General features: G+C 47.1%; 1 protein-coding gene across 1 annotated transcript; it reads right to left on the bottom strand.

Moving 5' to 3' along the window:
• Positions 1-4,236: 4,236 nt before the first annotated feature.
• On the bottom strand, positions 4,237-11,346 carry ALAS1 (5'-aminolevulinate synthase 1). Its single transcript, XM_027640058.1, has 10 exons — positions 11,133-11,346; positions 10,216-10,422; positions 9,152-9,307; positions 8,844-9,066; positions 8,210-8,394; positions 7,468-7,647; positions 7,135-7,299; positions 5,765-6,033; positions 5,122-5,284; positions 4,237-4,520 (listed from the first exon to the last, which is right to left on the bottom strand). The coding sequence occupies exons 1-10, from the start codon at positions 11,329-11,331 to the stop codon at positions 4,360-4,362; spliced, it is 1,908 nt and encodes a 635-aa protein (XP_027495859.1). The 5' UTR covers positions 11,332-11,346; the 3' UTR covers positions 4,237-4,359.
• Between the last annotated feature and the right edge of the window lie 10 nt (positions 11,347-11,356).

Raw genomic sequence — 11,356 nt, 5'->3', positions numbered from 1 at the left:
TTCTGCCCCCCAACCATATCCAATCACACCCTGCTGTGCATCCTCACCTGGCACAGGTGGCATCAAGCCAGGCACAGGCAGGCAGGCAGCACTGTGCTGCCCACACACAGCCTGGCTCTGCAGCCCTCCTCCCCCTCGTGCCAGGAGGGTTCAAGCCCCTTCATCCTCCTGCTTGCCTGTTAGCCTTTGCAAGGCTTGCCAGGGTTCAGACCAATTCACAGCTCACCCTCTGATAATTTTGGTTAAAAATTAGTAGGATAGAACAGACAGAGTGGGACAGGAGGGGGCCGAAGCAGTGCAGGAGAAGAGGAGCTGAACAACTTGCAGGCAGAGCACCAACACCACGTGTGCTGGGTTCCCTCTGGAATGTGGGTTACAAAGCCAGTGCCAGCTCCACACCAAGCAATTCCTGAGGGCAATTAAAGCACTCACAGATCTGGCTGCTGCCTCCTGCCCACGTGTCCCTACACCCAGCACACACACGGGAGTTCACGTGAGCATCAGCCTCTCTTGTTTTAAGGTTTGAGTTAGAAGGTTTGCTGCATAGCAAAAGCTCTGGGGTTTGAGGTGAGGGAAATCCTCATTTGGTCAGCAGTGACTTGTGCCACTTATGCCAGGGGACAAGGCCACCCCATGGTGGAATTTGCCTGTCTGGGCATGGAGCAGCAGGGCACAGCCAGCTTCAAAAAGAGGGGGGAGCTGCAGGGGGCTGTGGCTGAGCACCCCCACAGTGCTCAGGGTTTTTAGGGCTCCACAGCAAGTGAGCTGCAGAGTAAATGATAGGACCATGATGCTTTTCTGTATGGGATTCCCAGGTGGGAAAGAAGAAAATCTCAGAGGAGATAACTCCTTTGTCTTCTGCTCCCCTGAGAGAGGAAGCAGAGGAGCTGCAAAGGAGTTACACCTGTTTGGAAGCTGAATGTGTGAACTGAAAGAGCTGACTGGCATCTGGGCCATGAAACCACAGGTGCCCAAGGGAAAGGGAGATGAGCCCTTGCCCTCTCAAGAGCTCCATGTCCTTTCCGAAGTCCTTCCCATTCCTCAGGGAATGGCAGGGGGCAGGGAGGAGGGTGTAGGAGCAGCAGGGGCTGAAAGGCTATTTACATGAGGAGGTAAGTATATCTGCTATCAACCACCCCAGGGCTGTGCAAGACTGGGGATGTGGGTGCTTAACCTAACCTGGGAATGCTGAGAGTCTGGGATCAGCCTGGAGGGTGGCTGAGGCACAGAACATCCTAAATAACTGAGAGCCCAGCCATGGTGGTGGTGGGCTAGCAGTTCTGGGGCAGGGGCTACCTTGGATTAGGCTTTTGGTGCCTTGTGCCAGTGTCTGCCAAGACTACAGTGGTTGGCAGCAAGTCCTCACATGCATCCCCCATCCCAGCCACCAACAGCAGGGCATGGGACCCATTTGCAATTCCCTCTGTAAGGAGCTCCCTGCTGTTCTTCCCTGGGGAACCACAAGTGTGGGGGAGTATTGCCCCTCTCTTCCCTCTGCACACCTCACCCTGTGCCTACCAAGAAGTGGGATTTTCTGTGCGCTGAAGTGACCAAACCAGGCAGCCAAGGTAGGGTCCAGCCACCAGGATGGGCTCCAAAATACCCATTACCAGGCAGGAGCTGCAGGGATCATGGAGCCCATGGGGCTTTTAAAGCCCTGGTGTGGGGGGCAGAGATGGGGTGGGAGAAAAACCCTGGTAAACGTGAGTGCTGCAAGACCAAGCAGGGGTTGAGGGGTGATGTGCTGCAGAACAAATGGGTGCAAGGCACCAGGGATAGTGGAGCTGCTGATTTGGTGGTGTTAATAATGCTCTGGGCTGTGGTAGGAAGAGCACCCCCCTGCTGTCTCCTCCCAGCAATGGGGAACACGTGCTCCTGCGTGCACTTGGGATGTTTTTGCTGCCCCTGTACCACCTGGGGTTTCTCCTTTGTGTAAACGGGCTGAGAAATGGAGGAGCGTTTGAGTTTAGGGCTATGCAATGTTCAACTAGATGGATTATTTATGCCCCAGACAAATATTAGCCATGGCTTTATGGCTGCATTCTTGCTTCCTCACTCTGCCACTGCCATTGTCTGACTTTAAACATGTTTTACCGATTACTTCCTCTATTATTTTTCCAGGAACTAAACTAAAGCTTACATAACTTATGCCTACTTCTACAACCCACAATTCAAGTTTTATTTGCTGGGAAACAATATGTGTTTATTTTTTCATTCTTTGTCCTTTTCACGGGGGGGAAAATTTATCCTTTCTGCGTGTCATTAAGTTTGTCCTTCTTTTGCAGTTCAGTGATGGACTTCAGCTGGCCTCTTGCTGAGCCATGGTTCTGCTTTCATACTCCTGCTTGCCAGCACCAGTGCCAAAGGTAACTTGTCACAGCTGATGTTAAGGGGTGTGGAGGTACCAGCTGCCATGTGCCGAGGTTAGTCGTGCTCCTGTTGTTTCAAAGGTTGCCAGCTTTGAATTCTTGGGATTCTCTCCTGTGATTAATTTGGAGTAACTTCTGAGATTTCTAGTAGTTGGTACCTTTCTGTGTCTTATTTCTTCTCCTCGGTGGTACGAAGTGTTGAGTAGCGGTTGTAAAAACTAGGAGTTAAAACTGGGCTTATTAAGTGGTTTGTAAAATGCACTGGACCAATCCTGAAAGCTTGCAGTGAAGAAACTAGAAATGCAAGTCACTTGGTACTGTCAGAGTAGAGCTTTATGTGAGTCAACATGTCGTGTTATCTCCCGCACACACATTGATTGCTTACAGCTGTTCACTGATTGTTGCCAGAGTCTGGAATGACATTGTAGGCACATTATGGTGCTGGGGACACTGTCCTAGCAGAGGTTGATGTAGGATCTATGGCTTTTTAACTCATATCTCAAGTTAGTCTAGTAATATAACCTAATAGATGATGAGATCTGTAAGGGAGGTGCATGTTCATTGAATCTTAGACCACAAAATGCTCATGACAAGGCAAGGTCAGGTGGGTCACATCCTCCTGCCTCCAGAATCTGCACATGGCAGAGGCAGTAATCCCTTGGCTGGCTGGCAAAGGGCTTTTTGAATGTAGCTTGTCTGCTTGGGAAGTCAAATATTTTATAAGAACTCTTCTGAGAACACTTCAGTACATGCTTAAACAACTGGTGACTTCCAGTTCATAGAACTGATGACCTGCTGTAATTTGGGCTTCTATCTCTCCACCACTTGGCTGTTTGTGATATTATAATGGATCCCTAAAGGGAGGGCGCTTCAGAGCACACCTGTGAGCGTGCCAGCAGCAGGCAGTGCCAGGTTGGCTTGTTACATCCAGAAAACAAGAATACCTGGATGGAGTAACTGGTCAGGGACTTGTGACAGCCACTGTAGCAGTTACTGGACGTGCCTGTACATGAAGGAAGCAGTTTAATGCTCTGCTCTGACTTCATGCCAATATTGACCCCGAGTACATGTGTACACACACAGAAATACTTCTTCCTGTTCAAAGCCTGCCCCTGCTATTCATGGAAGCATGAAATAGGGTGGCAATTAGGCATAACAGGTCTAAGTTTTCAGAGAGGTTGCAAAGGCAGGACTGATGTTTTCTTAAAATTACTTCTGTCAAGAGATCTGAATTATTAATTATTTGCTGATAGTTTTTACACCAAAGTCTACCTCTGAGTGCCCTGGAGAGCAGCCCATGCAGACTTGCAGAGACACAGGAGGCCAGAGACAACCTGTACCTACCACCCCACCACCTTGGTTTTGTAACTGTCAGGGTGTCAGAAAATATCACTTATTAAATCCTACCAGCACCTTTTTCTTCTTAGTAGTGGACATCAGAGGGGGAATGCTTGTGCACAAAACTTCAAAGGAAGAATATGGCAGTAGAGGGAGGCAGCATCTAGCAGAACCCATTCTAAATGCCTGCCTGTTTCCCAAAAAATAGGGGCAAGCTGCTTATACAGCATTTCTGAAGTGATACACTCTCAGTTTTAGTGTGTATGTAGTACTATATCTGCACATTTTCAAAAGCCTTCAGGGAGAAGCTCACAAGGAGTTATTTTCTCTTTTCATAATAAATAAACTCATCCCAGGAAGCACTAGTGAGGTTCTTTGGGCACAGCCAGTGAAAAGGCAGTAAGTTCAGCTGAGGGGCATTAAGTTGTAGAGTATTGTTTTATTCCATCAAATGCCCTCCCACCCACTGGCACTTCAGTTCCATTATGGAAGGTACACAGAGAAGCACAGAAAAACACAACTGGGCATCAGGGCTCTAGAAATTTATTTTCAGAGCTTAGTGCTTCAACTACAATTAAAATAATTGAGCAATTAAAAAATGCTACTGACTTGATATTAGAACTAGACAAGAATACAACTAACACTGTTACTTTCATGCACTGACAGATACTAGTTTGCTCATGCCACTGAAGTAGGCTCTTTCCCGTTCACTCATCACTTCAAAGTGGAGGGGTCTTCTACAGAAGTTGCATTCAGCTGATGAGTGTGGTTTCAGCTCCAGACCAACATCCTTCCACGTAGCCAGCAGTTTTTCTGTTAAGAAAAGTTCACCAAAATCAAAGCTTAAAAGAGTGGATCGCTTTAGAGAAGGAGCAAGAAGTGTCAGCATACTTATTCTCCTAGCAAGTGAGGAGAGATAATAGGATTTCACTCTGACACAATTTACCTCTTGAGACAAATGGGCTGCAACTAAGTCTCAGCTATCCTCACACCACCTCGCCTGACAGGATCAAGGAGGAGCTACTTTCCCTGGACAGATCCATGTTTAAGACAAGCTAACAGCTCAGCTGAGAACAGCAGACTTCTCTGGGCTCCACATAACGTGTGAAGAATGGTTTGGACAATGCCTGAGCAGAGCCCTGGCAGGAGTGGCTGTGACAGAACCAGCTGGGTATAGGTCTGCATTGGCCTTGCACTTTCTGTTCTAGGGCACAGTGCACTACCCTTCACATGTCATGCTCAAAGCAGTTTAAGTTCAGAAGTACCTGCTCCTATGCTGCAGTGGAAAGACATCCAGATTTAGATGTCCGGGTGGTGACATCTAAAACTTAGGTGCTTTCCAGTTTCACCTACAGTACAAAGACTGCACAGACAGGCCAGTATCTTCCCTGCACTGATGCAAGAGCCCACTCACCGATAAAGTAACTCATCATCTGAGGGGTGTGGTGAGGCGTAGGGGCGATACGGAGCAGCTCCTCCCCACGGGGCACCGTCGGGTAGTTGATGGCTTGGACGTAGATGCTGTGCTGGCTCATCAGCTTGTCACAGATCTCTGTATTTTTAGCAGCATCTGCAACCTAAAGTTCAAAATTTTAAGTTACAAGATCAACCAACAGATGCAAGGTGGCAGAGCCGTCAGACCAACTCAGGTAGCTACAAGAATCCAATAGGGCTGGTCTCCCCTTTGCTACTGTAAATAACATGTATGAGAGAGAAGGGCTAAAGGTTGTGTTGTAGAGCTCTCTGGGCATAAGCACATCACTGCAGCCCAGGCATGTAGCTGTTTATACCCCATATCTTGTTTTAACTAGCTTGTTATCAATTTCCCTGTTTTCTGTATACTGTTAGTTTGTGGGTTTCACACACTTTCTCACTCTGCTTTACAACATTTACAGCAGGCTGAGCTCAGCTTAAGCCAGACTGCTGGCACTTCACTTTGAATAATAAGCTGAGTCTGAGCTTCGTGAAGGTAGTAACTAACACCTGAACATGCAGTGTGATCATGGAGGGTAAAACAGGCGCCACGGCCCTGTGTCAACGGTGTCCTGAGCACTCACCCTTATGGGAATGATGTGACTGGGGCAGTGCACCACAGGGAGCCCTGCATCCATCAGCATCTGTCTCATGAGCTTCACGTTCCGTTGGTGCTGGCGCCTCAGAACTTGCCCTTCTGGGCTCTTCAGGGTCCGGACAGACTCCAGGGCACCAGCCAAGAGCATGGGTGGCAGGGATGTTGTGAAAATGAAGCCAGCGGCGTACGAACGAACAGTGTCTATCAGAGAACTTGTACTGGAGATGTATCCTCCTACACATCCAAATGCTTTGCCTGAAGATTAAAAAAAAAAAAAGGGCAACCAAACTTATTCCTTCCATCCATTAGAATGGCTTGAAGTTTACAAGATTACAGCCTTTCACTTGAAAGAACGAGTTATTTTGACCGGGTGCAGTCACACAGTCACGGCAGGCAACAATTCCAGCCACCTCTGCTAATCTTGTATTTACTCAGCACATGGTACAGCTTTGTTTTTAAGCTAATCTTGATAACCTGGATCTAGTTACTACACACCAAGGACAGTTCAAGACTCTCTCAAATACTCAAATTTTGATTTTGGGAAAGACTTTATAAGTCCAGTCATCAAGCAGATACTTCAATAGTGACCCCAAGTGATCAACACTAAGTCTCTCAGCAGATTTAAAATAATCTGTTCCAGGGATGCTACAAATAGCCCATGCTCCTAAGGAGCACAGAAGGCTGTTACTGTGATTGTGTAGTTGATACCAGGCCCCCTTTCCAAATGTTCAGAGAGCAGAACACAGACAGAACTAGGGTGTCTGGTGAATGCTTCTGTTCCTATTAGGCTGTAACCCAAGTTTAAGTTCCAAAGCCATGAACTTTCCTAGTAAATTTTATTTATGTTTTGAAAGCTGTTTAAACAACCTTCCAATTTGCAGCAGTGAAATAACTCCTGAGCCTGCATTCTACTTAGATAATAGCAGTTGCTTCTTTTCTTGCCAAACCTCTTTACATAACTTCCCATCTCAGATTTCTAGATTAGGAGTACTCCATTTCACATAAAGGAACTAAGTACTACTAAATATAGAGAAACTACTCTACTAGCATTCTCACCTGAATTTATTCTTGAGTTGTATAACATGGTACTGGAGGACTTTTTGCTAGCTTACTTAAGGTACCATTGTTTGGGGTTTTTCTTTGACTGATTTGTAAGACAGTCTAAGTAGCTTAACAGAAGCTTTTCAAACTGTGGGGCAAACTTAAATCCTTCGGGCTTTTTGAAAAAAATCCTACCCCCAAGAGCCCTCAACAAGTTCATTTGAGTAGACAGATTTTGAGTTAACCCACTTAATTTGGCTGCTCAGAAGCTTTGGTGGTGCCTTAGCTCCCGTGGAAGTGCCAGGCCATGCATACCAAGCGTTCCAGAGATGATGTCCATCTTGTGCATGACTCCATCCCGGTCTCCTATGCCACCACCTCGAGCTCCATACAGCCCCACAGCGTGCACTTCATCCACAAAAGTGATGGCCCCGTGCTCGTGGGCCACGTCACACAGCTCTTCCAGAGGACAGACTGCACCTAGGAACCAAAGCAGCAACTGGCAGTTTAGGATTCCCTGTATGCAGCTTGGATAAACACCAGAACTAGCCCTAAACAGCCCTTACAGCACTGTGTGCTTTTAGACCTAAAATACAGATGATTGGAGGACTAAATGGAAGGAGAGAGGAGGCTTTCATGTCAGCTTACCATCCATCGAGTGAACAGTTTCAAATGCAACAATTTTAGGGGTGGATGGATCAGACTTCTTCAGCAGTTCTCGAAGATGGTTGACATCGTTATGGCGAAATATATGTTTTGGCACCCTGCTGTTACGGATCCCCTGGATCATGGAGGCATGGTTTCCAGAATCAGAGTAGATCTCACAACCTGAGGAAACAGCCCAGTTACACTTCTCAGTATACAGAAAGCAGTAACCAATTCCCAGCATTGTTTTATGTATGTAAAGTGTTCAGGAAACAAGGGTAGCCATGTTCTTGGCAGTAATGCTCTTGATCAAAAGAGCAAGTTACAGATCATGAAGCAAGAATAATATTTAAGGTTTATTTTAGGTGTTCAAACTAAGGCAAATTGGAGCTTAAGGAAATACAGAAGATTTTAAAGTCCTCAGTACTTTTATGTAACTCTTATAACTTCTAAATTCCCCGCTGTCTCATTTTCAGGTAGAGTTTAACTGCAAAAGCAGAAGACTCTCTGCTTGTCTAATTCCTCCAGCAGTTCCCAGTTCCTAAGATCTCAATCTCAGCAGGCTGATACTATGATTTGTGTTGAACATAACTTGAACATGGCATTAGAAGTGGCACCCAACCATACTTTGCTGATGGATTAGGATGAATCCTCACTTTGGACAGCTATTTGTAAAATGTACTCCCAACAGCTTAGGGCAAGGTTGTGCTTTTTGTGGTAACAGGGGTGCAGTTTGAGATCTCACCTGGCAGCATTTTAGCCAGAGTGAAGAGAGTGGAGTCATTGGCTACAAAGCAAGATGAGAACAACAGTGCTGCATCTTTTCCATGCAGGTCAGCTAGTTCTTTTTCCAAGTCGACATGAAATTTACTTGTTCCTGAAATGTTTCTTGTGCCTCCTGCTCCAGCACCATGTTGTTTCAGTGTATCCCTAAAGAGGGCCCAAAGAGAGGCATTAGCACTGCTCTGTGATACAGAGAGGAATGAAGGATCATTGCTGAAAACATTCTAGTACATAATCAGGATTATACTAAAAAGGAACTGTTAGGTCTTTGAGCAACTTGCACAACTCAGGAACCCAGTAAGGTAAGAAATCAGTGCCCAAGTACAGTTGCAATATACCATCCAGTTTATCTGGTAACATTTGGGGGCTTCTAAGGAAAATCCAAGGAGCAGAATCAGTGACCAAGGGGTACAGTGCAGCCCTGGACTAAACACTGAGTTACCTACCCCAGCTCAAGGGAAGAGTGCACGCTTAACTGCATAGCAAGAATCATATCAGAAGCAGCTTATGTAGCACAGTACAGAAATCAATTCCTCAGAAGCTTCTGCAGGGCCACATAGCTTGAAACTGCCTCTTAGGAACACAGCACTACTCACATAACTGCTGCACAGACACGAGGGTGACGGCTCATGCCCAGGTAATCATTGCTGCACCAGACAGACACCTCTTTCTTGGTGATCAGGGAGTCGGTGTAGTCGTCTGCCATGGGGAAGATCTGCGCCTTCCGGTTCACGGTTTTGAACACTCGGTAGGTGTGATCCTTCTTCTTCTCATCTATCTTCTTCTCAAAGAACTGATCGTACTGGAAGGTGGATACAGCTGAAACGAGACAGAGACTTCTTAAGCACGCAGGAAATAGTCACAATAGACCAGGCCCCAGGGGGGTTTTGCCCGACATTCTTACATTTTGGCAAGTTATCCTGAAGTAGGTGAGAGACACTTTCTGGTCTTTGCTTCAGCATAATATCCTTAAACTTCTTGAGCAAGCCACTCTGCTCTTCTCCCTCAGTCTCGATGGTCCTCACTGCAGAAGTAGTTGGTATTTTGGCAAATTCTGTACCTACAGGCATTGTAATAAATTCCAGTGAGCTTAATTGTTTTGAATCAAAATGAAATAAGTTGAGTTCAGCAAAGCAAACGTTTTAAGTAAGCCTAACTTTTCAATCTTTAGGAAGCACATGCCCCAAACTCAGGCCCCTGTTAGGATCAACGACTTTATTTGCTTACAAATTTGCATTGGACGAGAAAAAAGGATGAGCCTTGCTAACCAATCAAAAGACAACATGTAACTTCCTTACAACACATTTGGTTCATCATGACTCAGAAAAACGCTGTATACAGCTATAACATTTATCTGAAAGGGTTGGTACACACCTAACTGAAGGAAGAATTCTAGTCAGCTCCTTCTTTTTGTTAGCACAGATTTTTTTTTTTTTAACTACGTCATAGAAAGCAAAAAGAAAAGTAAAATAAGCTTCCTGAGACAGGCAGCAAGGCTTTACTGATACTGCTGAAAAGTTCCTTCCTTTGAAGGACAGCCCTTCCGCATCAAGACTGCAAGCCAGCCAACACCCTTTAGTTCCACAAACACAAAAAACCCACCCCAAAACCATCTGCTTGGATTTGTGCTGGTACTTGCCTGATGTCTCAACACAGCTTCTTCCATCTTTAGATATAAAACCTTTGCCTATACCAGCTCTCTTCAGATCTAAGCATCTGCTTTGAGTGTGAGTGCATCAGCTTGATTCACACATCCAGAGCCAGCCAGCACATCAAAATACGTCACAGAGTATTCCCACACCAAAATCACCCAGGGAAACCCTGCACACAAGCTCTTTTTCCTTCAGTCTCCCATGATCCCACCTGCATCATGCCAGTGGTGACTGTCAGACCTGGCAGACTCCAGAGCCAAGTCAAGTACCAGAAGCTCTCAGAAGGAATCACCACTTCAGCACACAGAGTACGTACCTTTCCTGTCCGCCTGCATTTCCTGCACGTCCTCCTGGAGTTCCAGGCTGGCTTTGCAGAAAACGTTGCTGTTCTTGTGATTCATCTGAGCTGCCAGGAATGGGCATTTGGTAGCAGAGCTCTGGCTAGCACCAGCAGGGGGGTGGCCAGCAGGAGGCTGGGCTCCATCTCTATTCTGCTGGGCCACCTCTTTGGCATTTTTGGCCTCTGAGGTGGGGGCAGAGAAGGGAAAACACTTCAGCTTCATCATTTTAATACACCCCAACTTAAGCTTTTCTATCCATCACCTTTGCAATTAATTTGGCACGACCCATTCACAACTATTTAACCAAGCAATCACATTTTGTTTATACAAGCACAAATTCCCAGGAACACCCAAGGGACATCTGATTTCAGACACTAGATTTAGCACTATTCCCTTTGAGAGAAAAAAAAAAAAAATCTCTTTCACTCCCGGTGGGAAGATTTAAGGAAAAGACTTAAGGGAAGACTGGAGATGGCACCTAGTGCCCTGGTAGCATTCAGTCATCGCTTAGATTCTACCTCAGAGGGCTTTTCCAGCCGATCTGATTGTGATTTTACTTTCGAGGAGTTCAGATCCACGCAGCTCCCTCTGCCGCAAGCCCCAATTCCTCCCCCGGAGCATCAGGGAAAGAATCCCCCAAGGAACGTTCCGGGGTGGGATGAAGCACCACCGAAGCGCGAGAAACCCCGCTCCGAGATCGAGGATCCCAGATCCCCAAGCGGGACGCCCGAACAGGTCTGATTTATGCCATAAATTCAATTAACGGCGGGCATTTAAAGGATTAAGCAACCCCTGCCTCAGCGCTGCCTATTCCAGAAGTTTCCCCCTGTGACACACCACGCCTGGGTTATTTTTTTTCCCCTCGAGGGGGGCCCCTCGGGCCAGTACTCACCGCGGCGGCCCGCGGGGGTCTCCTCCTCCGCCTGCTGCCCGCGGGCGGAGGACGTGGCGAGGGCGCGGGCGGCCGGCGGGGCCGCCTCCATCATGCGCGGGCAGTGCTGGGCGTACAGCAGCAGCGACGGCCCGGCCTTCTGCAGGAACGCCTGCGAGACGCGGGCCAGGAACGGGCAGCGCCGCACCACCGCCTCCATGCTCGCTATTGCCGGCCGGGACACG

This window comes from Corapipo altera, unplaced genomic scaffold (assembly GCF_003945725.1).
Source record: "Corapipo altera isolate COAL_440 unplaced genomic scaffold, ASM394572v1 55, whole genome shotgun sequence".
Taxonomy (NCBI): domain Eukaryota; kingdom Metazoa; phylum Chordata; class Aves; order Passeriformes; family Pipridae; genus Corapipo; species Corapipo altera.
Note: the sequence above shows the minus strand (reverse complement) of the source record. Positions and strands in the feature narration are given on the sequence as shown.

Excerpts from the sequence above, each read along its gene's own strand:
- ALAS1 (XM_027640058.1), bottom strand. The coding sequence starts at position 11,331 with ATGGAGGCGGTGGTGCGGCGCTGCCCGTTCCTGGCCCGCGTCTCGCAG. Across the intron at positions 9,067-9,151 it reads TCAGGATAACTTGCCAAAAT|CTGTATCCACCTTCCAGTAC; the intron begins GTAAGAATGTCG and ends GTCTCGTTTCAG. Across the intron at positions 7,300-7,467 it reads AACTGTTCACTCGATGGATG|GTGCAGTCTGTCCTCTGGAA; the intron begins GTAAGCTGACAT and ends TTTGGTTCCTAG.